Source organism: Chenopodium quinoa, unplaced genomic scaffold (assembly GCF_001683475.1).
Source record: "Chenopodium quinoa cultivar QQ74 unplaced genomic scaffold, ASM168347v1, whole genome shotgun sequence".
Lineage (NCBI taxonomy): Eukaryota > Viridiplantae > Streptophyta > Magnoliopsida > Caryophyllales > Amaranthaceae > Chenopodium > Chenopodium quinoa.
This window is the reverse complement of record NW_018743331.1, coordinates 8196722-8219798: the sequence shown is the minus strand read 5'-3', so window position 1 is coordinate 8219798 and position 23077 is coordinate 8196722. Positions and strand designations below refer to the sequence as shown.

Below are 23077 nucleotides of genomic sequence, written 5' to 3'. Positions count from 1 at the left end.
CGGGTGAATTCGTCGAAGAGAGCATCTCCCATTTGGGTGCATTTGGGTGGCACATTGCTCTAAAAACCAAAAATAAATGGCCCTGCCGTGTGTTTTATAACAAAACCTCGCAGTCGTTTGACCTGAGACAAAGATAAACGTACCGCTATACTGTAAACACGCGGTAGACAGTTAAAATCTAAGTCAAAAACCGCCTGTTATTGCTTGGGACAATACAGTCGACATAATTTGAGTAAATAGCTAAGCAAAACTTGGCAAATAAAGAGGTACCATGCGGCTAAAGCCGCCTGATCTTTCTACTCACTCAAATCAGTGATAGAGATTGATTAACCCCAAGGGTTCTCATAGTCACTCCGACAAACTTGAGATGGAACCTAAACGGTGCGAACCAAGCCACCTGTTTTTTGGCAAACAGACAGTATTCGGCCACTATTCCTCTAAGTTGCAAACACAACAGACGGCCACAACCAAATATTTCTTTTGATTACTCAAGTACAAGTGACGGAGATTGATCAACCTAAAAAGTTTATAGTCAAAATCTACATTTGGAATCTAAAAGGTACGAATGAAACCGCTTGTTTTTTGGAAAACAGACGGCTTTCAGCCATTGTTCCTATTTTTGCTAGCACTGTGGAAGCTACCTTGATTAAAAACGTCCAGATTGGCGCCTGTTCTATACAAGCACCAAGCAGACGGACTACTTACAATCAATAAAATAAACTAAGTACGAAACTTAGTGACAAAACCAAGGTTCGTCAAGAACTATATTGAGGCCGAGAGCCGAGTTATGCTAAGTATTCGCCTGGGAAATGGCCGACTGACCGCCTGGTTTGGGGAAATCATCATAGTGATTGATTGACCTAGAATTAGTAATACTCAAAAGCTTCAAAAATTCCAGGTCAATCAGCTCACCTTTGAAAACCAGGCGCCAGTCGCCCAGGGGCAAGAACAGTCGGCATATAAAGCATTCATGAAAGCAAGAGGCAAGCCACATACACTTGGAAAAATTCATGAAAATCAAAAATTTAAAAACTTCAAAATTTGGAGAAAACGGCAAAAATAGCCGAATGATTAATAATAACAATCGGCCAGGAGACCGACAGAAATGTTGAAAATTAAAATTCAAACTGTCTAGTAAACCCCGACCACTTGGTCGGGTAATGATACAAAACAAGCGGCACACAGGCCGAAGAAAGATGACATAAAAAATGGGAGTTCAAGAAGCTGGAGGAGGACCTTCAGTGTTGGCAGCCGCTTAATTTGGATCATCAACCAGCGGTTGTTCTTTATCGGCATCCGCCTCCTCCTGCGGCGGCTCCTCCTCACCATCCGCCTCTTTCTTGTCCTCCTCTTCCTAATCCAACTCCCTCCTCCTCTTCCTAATCCAACTCCCAAGAAGTTAAGTCGGACGCCTCATCATCCGCCTCCTCCTCGCCGCCTGCCTGCTCCACGATCTTCTTGTTGTATTGATCAGAACAGGCGGCGAATTGGCCCTCCCATTTTTCATAGCCGGTATCAGGGAACAGGGCCGCCTAGGTCATCTTCATAATGGCGCTGCAGTCGTCCATCATGTCCTGAACAAGGGTCATCTTCTCCTCGCCAGCTTTTTTGTTAAGTTTCTAGGTAAGGTCAGCCTCTTGATTCTGCAGGCGGCCCTTGAGTTTGTTCACCCGGGCGCGAAGTCCCTCGGCCTCCTTGTCTGCCTCCTTTAGAGGCGCCATCTCAGCCTTAAGGTCCTTTACAGACTTCTTCAGCTCCATGATCTTCTTCCTGGCCGCCTCTAAGTCCTTCTTGACCTGCAAAGTGGCGGACGCCTGGTAATACAGTGTGTCAGTGGTTAGAATCTCGTTTTGAGCTATCTGGAACATAGCTATATCAGAATCAGAGGCGGCCATGGCCTTCGCAGCTTTTACCTCTTTGTTCTTCTCGGTGATGGGTTTGCGAAGACCATACACTCGCGGCATAGACTGCAGCCGTCCAAAAACAGTCGTCAGTTACAGGTGACCAGGCAAACGTTTAAATGAAAAGAGAGAGAACTTTTTTACTAAGTATACCTCGGCAAGGAGAGCCGGGATGGCTTCAAGGTTAAGGGTGCCGACTCCCTTAACAGATTCCCTGTCCTTAGCAGGGATGGCCTTCAGCATGACCTTGGCCATCTGAACCAGGTCCGGCTCTTGAGGGGCATTTGCAAAGTAGACTGATTAATACGCCGCATAAAAACAGAAAGTCAGCCGCCTGAAATCAGAGGAGTCGGTTGCTTGATTAAACTTCGAAGATTTGAGCAAGTAATACCTCTCGCCGCCTCCTTTTCTCTTGGAGGTCGGCTGCTCCCAAGGGTGGCCGGAGTCCTTGCCCCGCTTTGGGGAGTCCTTCCTTGCCTCTCGGCCGTCTGTCTCCTAGCGTTGACAAGAGTCGACACATCCCCAGTCGTCTGTTTCCTGACCTTAGGGTCAGGCTGGGTAGAGGAGGAAGGTCTAACAGTGTCTCTAGGCAACAAGTCATTGAATTAAAAACAGGCGACAGATAAAAAAAGAGGAAATTGTGCTAAGGTAAAGTAGCTCACCCTAGGCGCCTGTTTGGCAAGCGACTCCTCAGTGGACCGAGATTTTGCTTGTTGAGTTGGGCCGAGTTGGGCGGCTACTTTATTGGAGGCCGAGATTTTGTCCATAGCTTTACCTGCAAAAGATAAATCAAATGGTTAGACACAAAATTAGTCAAGTCTATCAAGACACTCTAAACAAGCGGTCCACTACCTCTCGACATCTCCTCACTAAGGCCGCAGGCGGCCAGGTATTTCCCATCGTATAACCATTTATACTTTGGGATGTAATTTTGAGGGATTAACTCCCTCACCCCAGTCTCAGGGTTCCCCTGTATTTAAACTTTGAAGAGCCCTCTGTCCAGGATCTCTTCTTTTGCTTGTTGAGGAACAGGCGGCAGATAAGATCCGCCTATTAGGTAAGGTGGATCTCTGTTCCACCTGTTGAACTTCTTATTCTTGACCTTATTAGGGTGGGAGACTATGTAGAAGGTGTTCCTCCAATCCTTCCACTTGATCTCCTTTCCCATGGTCATCATGTAGCCTTTATGGCTAGACAGCTGGTACTAGCCGATACCGCTTGTTTTTGGGGTCCGACTGAGGTAGTTCATGTGAGCAAAAGCTTCAAAGCTTGGCTCTACCCTGTACATCTCGCAGCCAGCAACATAGCCCAATATGTTGAACCATGAGTTTGGGGCCAGTTGCCAAAGACCCAGCTGGTACCCATCCAAAATCCTCTTTACAGCCGGATGTAGAGGAAATCTTTAACCAGCTTTAATGGTCGCCTCATAGCAGCCAAAACATTCGTTCCTCTAGCTGGACGCCTAACGTATCCTCGGCATCCGGCACTATTAGAATGTAACCATGACCCATTACATGGTAAGCCCTAAAACTCCCAATTTTTTCAGACATGGCCTTGCGCCTGCCTTTAAGAACATGGCAAAAGTAGGGGGTATACATTTCCCTTTGGGTGGCAGCCGGCTCTGCCCATCTCTCCCCTTTTTCCACCTGATGGCTTTCTCTCGCTGTATGTAGCCGAGAGTGCTTCTCCTCCGAGTCGTCAGAGTGCCGACTAGAGGTACTGGGCTCAGAGTCGTCGCTCGAGCTCTCGGGCAAAGCAGTCTTCTGCCCGAATAGATCAATGATAGGAGGGTCATTATGAACCTCCTCCCCTGATTCTGCAAAAATAGAATCACTTGGGGTGCTAGGGACGCCTGTCGGCACGTCCGAGATCTCGTTAATTGGCGCGTAGAATGAGGAGCCGTCTGAATTTGTTATTCTGGTCGTTCTCTTTATTCTGGCCATGGTGTCCTACACAGACACATAAACAGTCGAACACTGGGCAGTTCGCAAAGGGTGGTCCATCATGGGGCAGGCGGCACTCGTAGTTCTAGATTTAGCCGTCCTCGGTGACCGGCTGATCACTAACCTAGGTCGTGCCGAGTGCTTTTGGGCTACCATTTTTGAAAAAAGAAAAAACAAAGAGAAAGTGCAAAAGGGAACAGGCGGTTACCTTTGAGTAAAGAAGTCTTGAACTTTTGAAAAACTAAGCATCTGAAGAAGCAGGCGGACTGTAAGCAAGTGGCAGTCGTCCAAAATGTCAGAGCAAGCGGCCAAAGTTCTGTCTTAAAAGGTTTCTAGAATGTCCAAATGATTTGGACACCCTATTTATAGGGGGATGAATTCCAAGAGACAGAGAGAAAAAAAAATGGTAAAAACCGTTACCCAATCATGGCGTGACACCTGTCACAGGCGCCACGTGGCATGCCACGTCACCCCTATGAGGTGCAAATGATTAGGGGGACTTTTCCCCGACGCGTGGACCAATTAGAGTCTGCCACGTGTCATCCACGTGGACCAATTAGAGTCCGCCACGTGTCACCTCGTGATAGGTCCAAGGTGGACCAATCAGGCCACGACACGTGGCAGGCAGATAGCCAACCAGGAAAGCTGGCCTTTTACGGCCCAAATTCCCAGGCAAAGCCCAATCAGCCTTAAGTTTACTAAAACCTAGTACTGGGCACGTTTTCCAACACCCTATAAAAGGGAGATGTTTCCCTCAGAGGAACATCGATTTAAAAAATATTTTAATTCACATTAACTCTCCATTAGAGAAAGTTAGACACCTGACACCTCGAACTAAGCAATTACACATTGCAAATTCTCTCTTGGAATCCGAGAGAGACCCTTTACTTTTCGCACTTTACTCCCCATACACGTTCTACCTTGATCGTCAGAGGCAGAACTCCTACCCACCGGAGTCTCCGTTGTTTTGCAGGTATTGCGGTCCAGAGGTCAGTCTTGGAATTGTAACTCTCCTGAAGAACATCAAAAAACCCCGAAACACTGGTAACTTCCATTCATTATTATAGGGTAACTTTTAATCATTTTAAGGTAACTTTATAGCGGACGTACAATATATTATTGTACATCCGATTTTTTTAAATGTTAGTCTTGGTTAGAAGAGTTCCCTCATGATATTCATGAGAATGTAATGTTTGACATTGAGGCAATATTTGCTTAATAGTATTGACTTCCGTTTCGTCAAAAAAGAATTAAAAAGCTAGATTTTAGATGATAATTAATATACAAAATCGTCAATTTTTTTAATTAAAAATTTCCGCCAACACTTTATAAAACCGCTTTTTTTTAATGAAATCCAAAAATTAATAAATGCATGATATAATTTATAAAAATAGAAAATAATTAATTAAGGGCTTGTTTGACATCGTATTTTATTTTTAATTCTTCGAATTTTTTAAAGCAAAAAAACCAAAACCATAAAACAAGAAAAAGTTTCTCTTTTTTCACTTTTCAGTTGTCAGTTTTCAAAATTATCATGATAGTAATAAGTTTGACCATGTTTTGATTCATTATATGACATATATCATATGATTTTGAAAAAAAAAATAAAAAATAAACCACAACATTATAATACCAAATGGACCCTAAGATAATATTTTTTTTGTTACAAATCGAAAATAACTAATAATTTCCTATAAGATAATCGTTAGTTTCGAGGAAATCCGAAAATGTCTAGAATTTTGATTTGGGATTTTTCAGAAATTATAAGACAAACTATCATTAGATAAATGATTATTTATTGGATTTTTCATAAATAAAAAAATTTAGCTAAATTAAAATAATTAATCCGAAAATACTAAGGATAGAATTTGAATATGTAATTTGACAATTAATAGTATATTGTTATGTAATCAGGAAAATATTATTCAACAAATAATTTTGGAAATATTAAATTTGAATAATTAAATTCAAAAGATAATTAGTTACTTTAATTGTAAAACTAGGTTTGAACTCGAGCGATGCACGATTTATATAAAAACATATTTTTGAAATTTGTACATTAAAAGAAAAAAAAAATAGCTATTATACATAAATATAAATCAGAATGTTTCACCTTGTACAAAATATTTGTAATTTTAAAATTTTATATTTAAATACTTGCTTTATTTCTCCATGCGCGGAGTTTTAGGATAAATTAGAGAAAGTAATAAAATATGGAGGTAGTGGAGTAAGTGAAATAATAAAAAAAATGTAAAAAGCAAAAGTAGTTGATAGAATTGAAGGAGAGATAATATGAAATTAACAAAATACTACCTCCGTTAACTATTATCTGCAACATTTACCCGAAAGGGGTGCGTCCTATTATTTGCAACAAACTAATTTCTTTCTTTTTTTAGTAACTTTTTTAAGTGTGAAATTACCAATATACCCTTAAAAACAAATTATAAAATAACCATATTTTTAACAACAATTAATTAAACCTAAAACAAATCCATCTACCATAATCATTCCCACCAAAATAACCTACCCTATTCCTATTTTCTCAAAAAAATCAGAAACCTTTCATCTCCCATTCAATGTTCTTCCAACTACCCCATTCAATGTTCTTCCACCCACCACCATTAATGAAGGCTCTTCATCTGGGTTGCTTCGAGAAAAAACACAGATTTATTCTGTGTTTTTCATTTCCCCTCACGCACTCTCTCTTTCTTCTCGGAAAAAAATCGCCCCTTCACCTCACTCTCTCTCCTACTTGAAACCCTAACTTTTCCAGATCTGGCTGTTGTACTTCGTAATAATTTGAAAACCCTTCAAAAATGAGTTCCCCTAACCCCGAAAAGCCAGATCTTGGCGTGGTTGCGACGTACAAGTGCCAGAAACGCACCGGAAAAATGCGATTAATTGTTACGCGTAGTGCGACGTACCTTGATATGAAGCGTACGGGAGGTTATGGTGCAAAGCTTACTCCTTGCGACTCTGATGAGGAGCTTGGTGAGGTTTCGAAGCCAAATCTGGCCAAAAATGTTGAGGGTTCCATCACCAAACCTCCTGAAATCGTGATTCTTGACTGCGATGATGAAGAAACCCCGGTTGCGGCCACGTTGGTGGCAAAATCCGTTGAGCAGGTGGTGGATTATGGTGGACCTGGGTCTACAAAAGTTGTGGCTGGGAAAAAACGCCACAGATCTGAGTCCCCTGCGTCTGACGATGTTGAAGGTGAAGGGGATTACAACCCTTTCACCTCTCGCTCCCACTAATCTCGCAGCGTAAAACATGTCTAACCCTAGATTTACTTCAGTGTTCATTTTCATGTTTTCTGAAACCCTAATGTTACTAGTGGCTTGATTGTTATCCTGATTTGAGTTTCCATGGTTGATATGCTTTGCCTTGATTCTCCTTGTTTGCATGTTGATTCCATGACCTGGATCTGTTTCTTATACTGACAAATTTTGCTTCTAATTGTTGGTTGTTGTTTGAAGAATATTTGAAGTTGATGTGATTTTGTGACTTTGTTGCCTTAATTATGCTGTGTATGCCATGTTCACATCTGTTGAGAGTTATTTTATGCTGGTGATAGTTTCCCTATTCATAGTGTATGTTGATGGCCCTATTGGTATTGTATGGTGGTTTCTCTATTGATAGTGTATGCTGGTTGGCCTATTGAGACTGAGTTTGCTATGTTAATACTTGGTGGAAGTTACTGTGTGTGTGTTGGTTTGAGGTGAATGTTATCTTGTTTGAGATTATTTGGTTGCCCTATTGATACTATATTCTGTGTTGGTCTATTGAGACTGAGTTTGCTATGTTATAACTTCTTGGGAGTTACTGTGTGTGTGTTGATGGATGGAGAGGTTGGCTGGGAGTTACTTATATGGTTGTACGCCTGTGTAGGTTGTTTGTTGTTGTATGTGTATGGTTGGGTTGATGTGAATGTTGTATTGTTTGAACTTATTAGGTTGTTGGATGCCCTATTCTGTCTTTGGGGTTGTATGTGTTTAGTTATGGCTGTGTGGCTGAATTGCTTCAATTCAGTTCACAGACTGGTTGTCCTTAGGTTGTGTTTTGTATTGGTGTACTTGGATGTTGAACAACTCAGGCATTTGGCATTGGGGTTTGTGCAATGGTGAATGATGATGGACTAGTGGCATGAATCTCTATTACTGTGTGAGTCCCACTCTATGATATGTGCTGCCTGGTGAAGTAAGATTCCCTTACTTTCTTGTGTGTGCTTGTAAAATCCATGTGATGAAGGGACTCATTTGATACATAACATTGTGTAATTGGTATTGCTCCAACAACTCCTTATGTGAGTTGTTGTTGAGGGAACCAATCATGCATTGTCTGTGAAAAAAAAAATAAACCCTCTGATGGATTCATGTGTTAGTCTGTTTGCATAGTCTCCTCATTTAAAATTCGACAACTTCTAAATAAAACAGCCACATTTGATTTCATAAACTGAACCAAAAACTTGTACATTTTCTAAGTAGAAGGTGTTAAGACTGCCTTACAATATCAGTAGCCATCATCTTAAACAAAATACACCTAACCAATGATTGTCATACTATAAATAAAAAACAAACCAAAAAACATGACATACTATGTTGCATGCTGCTTCCTTGCTGTTCATTGGTTATGTGTGGCAGTCTCACAAAAATCTTGTTCACATGTCTGACTTGTGCTCAGTCTGCATCTACTTGCATGCCTTATTCTTCTTCAATCCCTTCACATGTTGAAAGGAATATAGAGTTGAGATAATCAACAACTTGTTGAACCACATTCTTGTCCACCTCTAGTTGCTCTGGCAGCATCCCAATCCTCTCAAGCCTTTTTTTTGCCTTTGTGGGGTGGGGTAAAGTTGTTCCCTCCTAGGTGTTTTAGTATTTCCTCCATGCAACACTGTAAAGTTATCTAACAGTGTTTGTTTGACAGTGGGTTGAACATGGCATAAGCCTCTTTAACTTTTTCAATGAGTTCCACTAAATTCTTAGGGAAAGATTGGTATTGTATGGATTGAATTACATTGAACAACCCTAGATCAAGAACATTTAAGTCTGGGGACTGAGCTGGCTGGTAAATGAATTGAATGTTGAATCCACCTGAGTGACAGGCTGTTTCAAATTCCTCATCCCTTGGAATTTGGTGAGGTCTGGCATTATCCCACTAGATCCAGATGTCCTTAGGGAGAAGGGAAGGCCATTTTGATTTGATGCCTGGAATGACATTATGCAGTAGCATTGTCCTGATTGCTTCTTTGTTTACATTCTGTGTGGCCTTGATTTCCACAACCCCAACCTCCCTGTTTTTGCTTTTCTTTTTGGCTATTCTTTCATACACAAATGGAAAAATACCATACTTTCCATCATGTAATACAACTCCATGGGGGTCAAAAATGGGCTTCCCTATGGCAGCCATGAACATCCCTTTCACTTTGAACCTCTTGGACTGTTGGGCCCTATATGGGTTAGGTTCATTTGGTATGAGGTAGAACTTCCTAGTTTCTAGGTTCAAAAAGAACCATTTCTCATCAATGTGAACAACTTGTTGCATGTCCATAAATTTTGGGTTCCCATTCTCTGTAGCAGGAAGTAGATGGTTTAAAACCCATTTCAACCTTGCTAACTTGTGGTTGGCTGTGAGCGCTGGGTGATTTGTGCTTGTATGTGTTCTGAGTTTACCTTGTTTCTTCAGCTTATGTATGGTGACATGTGAGATGTTGAGAGCAGCTGCATAGCTTCTCTCAGTTCCCCTTTTGTACAAAGGAGCTGATTGCATGAATTCATCTATGTATTCTCTGGGTTTGGGACCAGTTTTTCCCAGCTTCTTGCTTCTGACATCTATGACATTCCCCTTTGCCAGTTGTGCCTTGATGTCTGTAAATAGCCTAAGAATTGTTAATCTGTGTACATTGAACTTTTTTGCTTGCTGTGATAAGTACCCCCTAGGCAATTCACCCCCCTCTAGCTTAAGTAGATAAGCATCCACAAGCTCCTTTTTCTGGAAAACAGTTAACTGTTTTCTACCTTTGGGGTTCCTGAAGTCCTCTTCATGATCAGTGTTGTTGCTGTCATTGTGTTGAGTCTCATCCATGTTGATTGCTTCACTGTGGTCCATATTGTTTTCTTCCATTAACATTTGGTCAATGCTGTAAAACTCATCATGTGCAATTTCTGCCATGTTGAGTGTACTGATGTTACTGAGTTCCCAGTTGACAGGTCTAGTGATGAAGTTAGGTGGCTTTTTTTTTACTGATGTGTTGTAGCTGAACCAGAGAAGAAGAAGTAGATATGGCTGCAACTGACCCTAGATTTGTTAGTTTTTGGTTGTTAGTTTAGAACTAACTTTTGGGTAGAACAACTAATGTTTTTAAGTAGGGAATATTTGTGTACTGATTGTATGAACTTATTAAAACAGCAGGTGGTATTTATACCCTCCTTAAATGAAAAAAAGGGGGGAAATTTTGGGTGGAATCTGAAATTTTGGGGTTGGAGGGAAAAAAAATTCGTGGGGTTTTCTTAGGGAAACTCCCAAAATTTCTGAAAAATTGGGTGGGTCCACTCAAGTATGACATTTTCTCTCTCCTAAAAATATAGCAAAAGTTTCTCTCTCTTTTTAATTACTTAATCACATACCCCACTACCCCATTACCCACTACTAAACTACTCCTAAAAATTTTGCCTAGGCATGCGTAAAAAGGACGATTGTTGCAAATAACTAAAAACGGAGGTAGTATTATTTATGTTGGGTTCATTAGTTGAGAGAAATGAATTAAATATTGTAAATACTTTCCAAACAAGGAAATGGGGCAAGTGTTTAAAACCGGCTGAAAATGAAAAGTGGAGCAAGTATTTAAAAACGGGGGGAGTATTTCAATGCAGGAGGTATTTATTAGTGTGCTATTTAAAATTATTTCAATTTCTTAAGATAAATTGATAGGTCGTAAGTGTAAAGTAAAAGCTTCTAATATGCAAATTTCAAATATGTTAAAATATGGTAGCTTCACAAAAAAAGGGGGGGGGGGAAAGATGACATCATCTTTGCATTTAGGCGTGAAATTTTTTATTAAGAGAGTGCATGTGAACAGTGATGACGTCAGCATGCTTTGTTTTAGTAATATTTAATAGATAATAGGTTAGAAAATTAGTAATAATAAAATTCAAAAATTAATAATCATATTTATGTAAAACCAAAAATATTTATTAAATACTTGATAATTACATACTTCGAAAATCTTTGGTTTCTAAATTCAAAATTCATTTTGACTCCAAATTCAAATAATTAGGACTATTAAAGTACCCTTATTAAATACAATACTTTGGAAAAATAGTTCTCAAACTTACGGGGTATTACAGTCTACCCCTTAAAATATAATACTTGAAATAAGTTAGAGTTAAGTAAATTCAATATTTGAAATTAGGTAGAATTAAGTAAATTCGTGCACATCCTAAGAAGTTAAGTAAATTACTTATTGCATTATACCCCTTGAAAGAAAAGTCATGTCCCGTACCTCAACTACTCACCATAAAAGTTATGGGTATCTTTTACGCATTTTTGCTTCGAACTCCCAAGTTGCTTCTTGTGTTTTAAAATACACTTTATCAAATTTGATCAAAAAATAAACCTATACTTTATTATTATTATTATTATTATTATTATTATTATTATTATTATTATTATTATTATATTAAAATGTGTGCCATAAAGAAAGTTTATATGCCACATGACACTCTCCTCATTTAAATGTTCTCAATTGTCCATGTCAGCTCTTCAATTAAAAAATAAAGGATAGTCACTACAAAGTTTTGATCACATGATCTTGAATAATGCCCAATTTCTAAATATCGAAGGACATAAAGTAATTAATAGACCACGAAACTCGCCAATGGGATGTGCAACGCTTAGAAAATATCTTCAATGTGGACGACATTCGTAGCATCCTAGCAATCCCCTTGCGTCCGAAGGTCGTCCAAGACTCTATAATGTGGGCTTTCTCGAATGATGGCAGCTAATCTGTGAAATCAGCATACATGCTAGGCAAATCATGTAACCTTGACCTGTTTCACAAAGCATGGATGGAGATTTGGAAGCTAGAGGTTATCCCTAAAGTCCGTCACTTCTTATGGCGAATAAGTACGGTTACTCTACCTGTGAGAGACTACCTCAGGTAGATGTAGTAGACTGCCCTTGGTGTGCGGGCTACCGGAAACAATCAGGCACGCTATGTTTGATTGCCACACCGTTCGTGATCTTTGGATGGAGTGTGATTGTGTGGAGATGTCGGTCTGGCCAACTGGTATGTCCTTCTTGGAATTAATTGAATCATGGAGTAAGTTAGATGCAAAGAAGGTGAGTAGAGGTGCGATTTTAATGTGGCACTTATGGAATCGGAGAAACGAGATGATCTTCAATGGCAAGGAGGTTTACCACCCTGTTATTGTTAAGCGTACCCTCCGCCTGGCGACTGACTGCAGCTCTTACATGAAGAGGATATACGGAGGGATCAAAAGGCATCCAAGGCGCAGCTCCAAAGTTTGGAAAGCACCACCGAAAGGCATTATCAAGCTCAATTGTGATGCTTCGTTGAGTGTTGAAGGTTGGGTAGGAATGGGGGTGATTGCTAGAGACTGGAAGGGGGACACCCTCTTTGCTGTGACCTGAAGAATGAGAGCCCATTGGTCTCCAATAATTGCAGAAGGGAAAGCGATTGAGTTGGCTGTACAAATTGCAAAGCGCTATGGCTTGTCAGAGATTATAATCGAATCGGATAGCCAAGTCCTCATCAACCGCTTATCCAAAGCATCGATCTTCTTCACGGACCTTGATGCAATTTTAGAGGAGATTTTATCTTCTTGTCTTTCTTTTTCTTCTGTTGTTTGGTGTCATGTTAAACGTGATGGTAATGTTGTAGCTCATAGCTTAGCCCGTTTAACGCCTTTTGGTGTTGAACAGATATGGGAAAACCACGTCCCTTGTGAGGTTTCTCCCTATGTCTTGATAGACAAATTATCAATATCAATATAAGGCACCTACAACGTTTTCTCAAAAAAAAAAGGCATAAAGTAATTTGTTAATTTGTTTTATACTTGAGTTAACCAAATGAAACTCTAGTTAACTACCGTCAACCTCCCTCCTGCCTCCTTGCTAATCAAAATAAAACCTCAAAACACCCACACTAGTAATCTACTACAAAACAGAAAACTCAAAAATAAGAAATGCCCATGTATAAAACTCATCTAAAATTCAAATATTTAGCAACAAAAATACAAAAATCCAAAATTCAACAAATTTATTCAATCTAAACATTGCAAACGACACCATTAAAGGAAACCAACATTAAAATGAAACTATTATTGGCGGCACCACCGCCGCCGATATAAACAAAAAAAAACCTTTGGAAATGGTGAAATTAAGGGCATGGTCAATCCTGCCTAAAAGGTAAGGGTGACCATATACTTTATTGAAGGTGGAATTAAGCTTGACACTTAATTTCCTCCATAATAAGTTTTTGAATTTTCTCAATTACTAAATTTCTGAATAGGGGTGCTAATTGAGTTGAGCAACTCGTGAGCAACTCGAACTCGACTCGGTCAAAACTCAACTCGACTCGAATTCGACTCGACTTGAGATGTTAAAGAGCACGAGTTGAGCAAGCTCTAACTCGTCTCGATAAGCTCGTGAGCAACTCGATAATATATTTTATTAATATAAAATTTACAAACAAAATAAAGTTACCATGTTTAAACAAATTTGACACTTAATAAGTGAAAGAGTAAATCTTTAATAATAAATATACTACTATAAAAAAAGAAAACAATATAAAGTGAAAAAAAAATACAGGCATATAATTATAGAAGGGTCAAAATTTTAACGAGCAGATCTTGAGCTACTCGACTCAACTCGAAATTTTAACGAGCACAAGTCGAGCAGGTTTTATTGGCTCGAAATTTTAGCGAGCACGAGTTGAGCACATGTAAAAAGTTTACGAGTCGAGTCGAGCACCCCTTAGCTCGTAATCGACTCGCTCGAGCACCCCTATTTCTGAATTTTCTTTATTATTCAAAACATCAAATTGGAGCACATAAACCAAATTGACTCTTCAACATCAAATATTGGAGCTCATAAACCAAGTGTCTGTACTACGATCTATTTGTACCTCGACCTCATCTATCTCTCAACACGAAAACGAAATTTGACCAAAAATATTAACAGTATTGTGTTATGCCGTTAACGTTGTTCAACATTGCAATAGTAGACTGGTTAAGTTATTTAACCCAAGGTTAGTTGTCAGGTACGGTGTTGTTTTGAGTAATACTCCCTCCGTCTTAGTTTATAGTTCCCGTTTATATTTTTCACGACATTTAATAAGAAATGGGAGGAGAAAGTGGATGAAGTATATAAAAAAAAGTGAGAAGTACATTAGTAGACAAAAGTTAGAGAGATAAATTGGTAAAAAATACAAGGCATGCATGTGGAAAATTCAAGGGTAAGTTAGGAAGTTCAATGAATAAAGTTAAAAAAAATGACAGTATAATGATCTTTACATACTATCTAAAAATAGAAACAGGAATAACATTTTGGGTCTCCAAAATAGGAAAACAAGAACAATAATGTGAAACGGAGGGAGTATTTATTTGTCACGATACCCAAAGCAAAATAATTACAAAACTTGCCATTTAAGAAGTTTCTCTATGTGATAGAGAAATATGTATTTCCTCTATGATCTATGGGATGATAAGTGAAGACATAAACCCGGTACAACGCCTAGAACATACACTAGTTCAAATTATAAAAATGGGTGAATAATTAAACATAAACACCGTAGCCTAAGTCCTACCTTAAGCAAAAAAAAAAAAAGGAAAAAAAATCACGAAGTACCAAGCTCCCTGCTAGCCGACCGATAGGCCTGAGCACAGATCGGATATCCGTATCCGAAAATCCGGATATTTGATATCCGTATCCGATCCGAAAATGTCGGATATTCGAAATTTTCGGATCGAATATGTCGGATATCCTATATCCGACTTCTTTAATAAAAACCTAGATCTACTTATACAATTATCGTAAAACAATTATACATAAAAAAGTCCAAAAATTAGAAATTAAAGTAATTAATTATATAAGTATAAACTACAATTACAAACTAAAATTCCAATAACATCAAAATTAATAATATAGTAAATATAAAATTGAAAAAAATAAACCTAGATCAATTTTCTAATTTAGATCAATTTTTTAATCTAAATTAGAATTAGATCTAAAATACAAAAACCTTGAAATTTCGAAGCTCATGGGCTGCTAGAGTTGAAGCTTAGGCGGGCGTCGGTGCTTGGCTAGGGTTGAAAGCAGGTAGCAGCATGGGCAAGGCGGCAGCTTGGAAATGGGAACCCATCCCACCTAACGCCTATGAACCCATCCTACCCCACCACCAATTTCGACGCTTGTGAATCCATCCGACACCACCCCAGCCCACATTATTCACGTTGCTAGTGAATTTAACCCAATCCACTCCCATTCTCGAAGCTAGTAATTTAACCAAGATAATTTCAAAAAAAATGTAAATAATTCACTTGGGCTAGGTCGAACGGTGGAGTAGGAGGTGATGGTGGCTTGAGGTGACGGCGGCGACGAAGCCGAAGTTGCTAGAGGTGGCGGTGCTTGGTATTTTGTTTTGAAGCAGTAAATTAATTCACTTGGGCTAGATTAAGAGAAAGAACAAGATGAATTTTGGAGAAATATTTGGAATTTTGGAGAAGACGAATGAAATTAAGCAAATTTGTGTTCGATCTAAAATGAATAAGATGCTAAAGATAAAGAGAAGGATGGGGGAGAATGAAGGAAGAGGGATGAGAGAGAAATGAGTAGGGGGGCGGTATAAAGTATATCTAGGTTTTTAACTTTTTATCCGAAAATATTTTAAAATGGCAAAAAAGTATTTTTTTCGGATTTCGGATCGGATATCTGATTCGATATCCGACTTTTTTCGGATATTCGGATATCCGAAATCAAAATTTTCGATATCCGATCTCCGAAATTTTTGGATCGGATATCCTAAATTTCCGGATCGAATGCGGATCGGATGCGGATCGGAATTTCGGATTTTCGGATTATCAGATAGTTTGCTCAGCCCTATCAGTCGACTCCTCTAAATCGGCCACCCTAACGCTGACGCATTGCCGCTTTCCGTCACTTTCTCGCCGCCAAACCTCTAGCCTTAATAAAACCACTATACATGCCTTCCTTTAGCTCCTTGATCCGCGTCCTGCAATTTTGTTTGAATTCAAGTATTAAACCCCTAATTTTTTTTCCTTTTTCTAAATTGTAAAATGTATGTTGAAAATAATGAATTTGTTGGATGAAGTTGAGAAAATTAGTGTAATTATATAAAAGAAAAATTGGTAAAAATAATCCCAACTTTTGCCTGTTCGCTAAAAAATAATCTCAACTTTGAATTATTTTTAAATAATCCGAACTTTGGGGTCATTCGCTCAAAATGATCTCAAGTAACCGGTAACCTATTAAAGAGGTTTTTTTATTTAGATGACACGTGTCACCATGTGATTGGTTGAAAAATTAAAAAAAAATTAAAAAAAAAAACCAGCCCCCACACAACCCCAACTACCACCCATGTTTCCGGAAGCCCTACCACCAAGCCTAGTCAGGTCCCCCCGCCCCAACCCTACGCCGCACCCAAATCCCCTTCCCCATGTCGTCGACGACGCCCTCTACCCTACCTCTGATCGTCCCTAAACCACCACCGCAAAACCCCGGTCTCAATATCTCAATAAAAACCCCTCCCCCACCGTATAAACCCCAGCTACCACTCCCCCACCCTCGAAACCCCTAGTCGTTAGGGTTCCGAGGGTCGGGGAGCAGCGACTTGGGCATAATACGGTGGGGGAGTGGTTTTTTTTTAAATTTCGAGATGGGGATTGGGATTTTGCGGTGGTGGTTTAGGGAGAAGGATTGACGAGGCGACGAACAAGGGTAGGGGGAAAAGCGTCGCCGGCGTGGGGAGGGGGGTCTGTTGCAGCGAGGGGTGGCGGGATGTGGAGAGTGCCGATGGGTGGTGGCAGGGAGGGTGGTCGGTGGCTGGGGCTAGCTTTTTAAAAAAAAAAAAAAAATTACGATTGTCTTTCTAAAATTCTGCTATTCATATTCTTAATAATGTGAGAATAATTTAATTAAGTCAAAACCTTAAATGTTTGGATTAAACTGTGAATATAGACCTTTTCTCTGCCCTTGCTTAGCGAAGGCCCTAATTTTGTGTTATTTGCGGTGAACTTATGTTAGCGTAATTGCCATTTTATAAAGATTGTTTGCAATCCTCGATTTTTTAATCTTACTAGTCAAAGTGATTATTACCTGTGATTCGTTACTCGAAATCCTACATTGCAATTTGACTTGATTGTGGCCGAATGAGGTCATAAGGTTTCAAATTACTGATTAGGGTTGTTTGATGATGGCTGTATTGGAGAGCATTTAGCAAATTTGGAGCTAGTGAATCGTCTAGTTGTGATAAAATAAAGAACTCAGAGCATCAGTTAATTGTCATTTCAAGCCTTTATATTTCCTTGTTGCACATAGCATTATGTAGTGGCGGATCCAATGTGGGTTCATTGAACCCACTGATCTTTTAAAAAAAAATTGAAAAGTTTTTTTTAAAAAAAAACAAAAAGCGAAAAAGGGTTAAATAAAATATTTGTTGATATATGTCAAGAAGTAAAGCTGCAGCCGAGCGCTTTTTTTCACCTCCCATCAAACACGAGTTTGTGGTTTCAAGACCCATAACTCACACTTTTTTTCTTTTTCCTTTTTTTTTTCTACATTATACTGCTTCCTCAATTCTCAAGACAGAACACTACACTTCCTCATTCCCCCAAATTGTAAAATCCTAACCCTAAAATCCTAAATCCCCAGCCGGCCGCCGCTGTCCTCTGTCCCGTAGGCGACGCGTCATCAGCCAGGCATCAGGTGCTCCGACATCGACAGTCCGACGTCCTTGAATTTCGCTGAGGTCAGTGAATTTCATTTCGCTAATTTAATGTTTTTTTTTTGGTGAATCGCTGATTTAATGTTTCATTTCGCTAATTTACTTTACGATTGGGGATTTTTTTTGGTAAGTCGCTGAATTTCATTTCGCTAATTTACTTTACAATTTGGGGATTTTTCCTCTAGAAATTGAAGATTGATTTTGACTATGTTTTGTTATAGTTTTATCTTCATTATAAGTCCCAAATGATTTTTTTTTAATATGATTAGCCGATTAGAAACTGAAGATTGGTTTTGATTAGCCGATTTGGGGATTTTTCCTCTAGAAACTGAAGTTGTGACCGGATATTTGACTATTTGAGTTGAGTATTTGAGCCCTATAATTTCTGTTTAATTGATATTGATTCTTATTTCTGATTTTCTGTTTAATTGATAATGATTATTGAATTTATTATCATTCATTCATTCTGCATTTATCATGTATGTGTAGCAGTAACTGATGTCGTGCGTTTTAGACTCGTGGTGGTAGTCGGTACAACTGGCGGACCGGTACCTTTGGCTATCTTCTTCACCGTTAATTAGGTAAATTATGAACGCTTGATAGTTATTTTATAATTCTCCAATCAAAATTTTACTTTTATTATATGTAATGTTGAATGATAAAGTACTTGAATTTTCAGTTCTGCTATTCTCTGTCATTGTTGGTATATGATTTTTATTTACTGCCATTTAACCTATTAGGAGCTCTATTTTTGGCTTTGGCTAATTATGAACTATATTATGTTTGAGTTTTGTTGCTTGTGGTAAATCAAATCTCTTCTAGTGAAGAATTTCCTTGGGTAGTTTGGTTCTCTATGTTTAACCAGCTTTATAAAAAATAAATACCAAGTAAAAATGTAAAATGATATGATCAATTCGCTTGTTTATTATGAACCTTTGAAGTATTGATAAGGCCAGAATATATGGGGTTTTTAATTTTTTGTTTAGCGTCGATCAATTTGGTAACTAGTACGTTACTATGTTTGGTGACTTATGAATCTTAAAAATGATATGAGTTGCCGATCTTTCCATCAGCTGAATTTGTTGAATACTGAATTGCCTTGAGTTGCTTTTGCTTTTGAATTGTTGAATTTTTGCATTTTTCTTATGTGTAATCTATTTGTAATCCATAATTTGAACTTATGTACTGAATATTTAATTATTATATTTTTCATTCCTTTGTTAATTACGATTCCGAACTTTCAAAGTTTTGAACCCACACGTCGGAAATCTTGGAGACGCCACTGATTATGTTTATTCATGTAATTTTTTTTCCCCTTGTGAATCCGAATAAGCAATGAATTTTGGTGTTCCAGCTTCTCCTTCATTGCCTAACACTAAATTCTTTTTTATGCTAGGATCAATATTTTGGACTTTGCTTTAAGCGAGTTGCTGCCATGATAGGAAGTGCCCATGTTCGGATTAGTAGTTGGCAGCAGGCTGCAGTTGCTCTTGGTTCAGCTGTTGGTGCACTAGTTGATCCACGAAGAGCTGATCTCATAGCAGCCTTGGGAGAGACTACTGGAAAGCCTGCTTTCAAAAGAGTTCTTGAAAGAATGAAAAGAAGTCAAGAGGGCAAAGTAAGTCTTTTGGTCGTTTTTTTGAACTTCTATATTTCTATAAATTAAGTACCTTGCTTTCAAAAGAGTTCTTGAAAGAATGAAAAGAAGTCAAGAGGGCAAAGTAAGTCTTTTGGTCGTTTTTTTTAAACTTCTATATTTCTATAAATTAAGTACCTTAATATCTTATATGGGTGAAAGTGCGAAACCATTAGTTGTGTTTATAAAGTTTTGTTGAAATTTATTTATGTATGTACCTTAGTAGTAATATTAATACTTAATTTTATGATCATAGTTTTTGCATTATAACTGTATCATGTATGCCTTTGTGTAGACATAACAAACCTGTGCTCTTCTTTGTTGAAGTGTATAATAAGGATCTATTGCAGTTCCATCTTGGACAACTCCTCACATATATTAGTTTGCATCATATTCTCTAGGTTTTATTTTAGAAGAATAAAAATCAAGCTTTTCACAGTATTGGCAAGTAATAGCACCCTCCTTTGAAATTGAAAAATTACCAAGCTTTATACTGCTAAGAATATATTGAATTTTCTGCATGAAACATACACCAAAATGTTTTTGCATGGTTTGAGCATTTATCTTACTACTACTTTGAATTACCATGTAGCACCCTTGTTTGAATTTGACAAACTACTACTATAGTGATAATCTACTAACAATTTGCTGAATGTTATATACTTTTTCTCATATATTTATCGTCGTTTGTGTAATATGATTGTAGAAGGTATTAATTTAGTTATTACACATATTTGACGACCTGGCGAGTTCCTAACTTTGTTGTTTTGTGAGTGTCTAACCTACTTCAGCTGTGCTGAAGTTCGGTGCAAACTATGTAATTGAAGAATTGGCGGTTTTAGAACATTAAACTTGACAGTTTATTATATCATAGACCATCACATAGGCTCATCTCCCCAACTTTGATGCCTTGGCTTTCATTGGAGGCTTTATAAGAAAATTTCTGTTTATTACTATTATGACTTAAACTTAATTTTGTTGATATGCTTTTATTTACAGGAAATTCTCTTGGAAAGGCCACGATATATCTGCAAATGTTGGGCATGCATGGGACCTCCCTGAAAACACATTTGGGGCTGCATATGCCAAGTTCATGGGATCAAGGAATTTTTCACCAGATGATAGACCACTTGTACGGTTTTTGGACATTGAAGAGTTAGCATATGTGGCTATGCGAGTTCGAGAGGTGCATGACTTCTGGCACACTCTCTTTGATCTTCCCACAAACTTATTAGGTGAGTCAGCTTTGAAGGTAATAGAGTCCCAACAAATGCATCTTCCAATGTGCTTCATGTCAGTCATAGGAGGTTCAGCAAGATTCAACTCTAAACAGAGATCACTTTTCTTTGAGCATTACTTACCCTGGGCCTTGCGTGCTGGAAGGAACTGCACAGATTTGATGTGTATATATTATTGCCACTTCGACGAGGATATGGATGTTGTTCGGAGAAAATGGGGGATCATTCCTGCTCCTCCCCTTACTGCTAAGGTTTGAAATAATATATGGCCAAGAGTAACTTTTGTTTAAGACTCTTGATTTCCCCTCATATACCTATGTTAAATCCTTCGCACTGACATGGGCACTTGATAGTTGACACTTATTTTAGGACCAAATCATGGAATAAACTTGTAAAATAGCAAATTCTGACACTCGGGTGTACCCATGTTTGAATGAATGTGTTTGGGCAAACATAGAAACGGAAAGCAGGTGTAGTGTAGTATTACCTAGAGTATGAATCTGAAGCCCGAATTTCATCTTTGGATTTGTAGTAATAGTAAGACAACTAGAAATCTTTGTTTTAGTATACTGAGACAGCAACTTGAGAGTCCAAGAGTGGCCTTTTTCTCCCACTTTGCAGGATATTATTAGCTACTGCCCTTGGTTATGAGTCTAGGAGACATGCAATATCCAAATGATCAGCATTATGGATTAGCAGCTGCTTTAGGTTTTCAACAAGTGCTTCTATAAATATTAAATTGTTTTAAGTGTTGTGTTTGTCACTTTGTCCAATTGTTCTCTACTAAATTTAGAGTGATAAAATTGTTACTTCGCCAGGTCAAACTTTCTGCTTCGTTGATCTAAATGATAAGCGGAAAGACATGCCCATGATATTTGTTATTCATTCTTCAACATGTGGTCACCTGGTCAAGAAGGATCGATATGATGCAAGGTAATTTATGCCAGGAAAAAAGAGGTTTAACGGTAGTAGCCTATTAGGTAGATTTTGCCCGATATCTGGTTCTGGATTTGTTGGTTATCCTTTGTAGTTTGTATGAGGGCCAACATCATATGTACTTTCAAAGTATGAGGAATTAAGATTTTCGGGATCAATTTAGATCAAATGTTTTACTACCACTTTTCTTAGAAGGATGGAAAGTATCAACTACCATGATAAGGGTGGAACTTACCAAGGGAAATTTACTTGTTTTGTACTCCAATACTCCCTAATTTGAAGTATGGACAAGTGCCCATTATTAAAAAAAGGAAAAGGAACTATGTATTGCACTATCTTTTGTTGCACGGGTAATTCTTACCTTACCAGTGCTAGTCATTGTGTTGATTGTAGACTTGTAGACAATAAAAAAAAAAGTTCTTTAGAGCACATTTTTTATAATATGAAGTAGTACCAAGACTAGCAACCAAAAAATATATGGACACAAATTTTTCATTTTAAATTAATCATATATAGCTTTAAGAGCTACATATATATATCATCCCTCATCACTTAAGAGTGATGATACATGTAGCTCTTAGAATTTAAAATGGTAAATTTGTGTCCATATTTTTTTTTTGCTATGTCGACATCTAAGAGCTACATACAAATAGCTAGAAAGGGTAAATCGACATCTTCTTGCTATGTCGTTCGCCCTTTGAACCTGATCTCTTGGGACTTTTAAGATTGCACATCTTTGAAATGTAGCCCCCACTTCCCTAATATCCTCTAACATCCAAGTTATTGAGATATCCTTACCAAGATTATCCTGTAGATTGCTAAGAAGGGAAATAGAGTTCGAGAGGAGGAGGATCCCTTATTTTCCTTGTGCTCGGGCCCATTTCATCGCTTCGAGACATGCCCAAGCTTCACATTGAATTACCGACGAGGCTGCTCCATGTTTTCCACCCTCATCCATGTCGTTGCCTCGTTCATTCCCTGTGACTGCCAGCCAATCCCTGCCCTGGTAGTATTCTTGTCCCATGAGCCATCCACTTTCACAATAAAGGTGTCATAACCCCCCTTTCTCTTCCTAGTTGCACATAATTGAAACCTGGAGGTATGATTGAGTTTATCCTGATCACGTCTGTGTTGACATTGGACTGACTGTTACGTTGGGTGAAAACCTCATGATCTTGCATTGCTAAATTAGTGAATTCTGCTACTAAACTAGCGACCACGTTAGCACCCTTGAAACATTTTACATTCCTTGTCTTCCACAACCCCCACATAGTCACAATGAACAGAACACTACGGGTACCAAGCTTACCATCCTCTCTATAATAGAGCAGGATATAGTTCTGGATCCATTTCCTCAAAGAGTCGGACCTAGGAGAGTCAGGGCAAATTAGCAGGGAACCATTCTCCCAGACTTCCTTTGCCAGATTATAGAATCG

The 23077-nt window shown here is 38.5% G+C and overlaps 1 protein-coding gene and 1 pseudogene across 1 annotated transcript; one reads left to right on the top strand and one right to left on the bottom strand.

Moving 5' to 3' along the window:
* Positions 1–9004: 9004 nt before the first annotated feature.
* Positions 9005–10018, bottom strand: LOC110737598. Its single transcript, XM_021917935.1, has one exon. The coding sequence runs from the start codon at positions 10016–10018 to the stop codon at positions 9005–9007; it is 1014 nt and encodes a 337-aa protein (XP_021773627.1).
* A 7843-nt stretch (positions 10019–17861) lies between these two features.
* On the top strand, positions 17862–21951 carry LOC110737882 (annotated as a pseudogene).
* Positions 21952–23077: the final 1126 nt, after the last annotated feature.

What these genes read in the sequence shown, in the direction of transcription:
- LOC110737598 (XM_021917935.1), bottom strand. Translation starts at nt 10,018, where the DNA reads ATGGCAGAAATTGCACATGATGAGTTTTACAGCATTGACCAAATGTTA.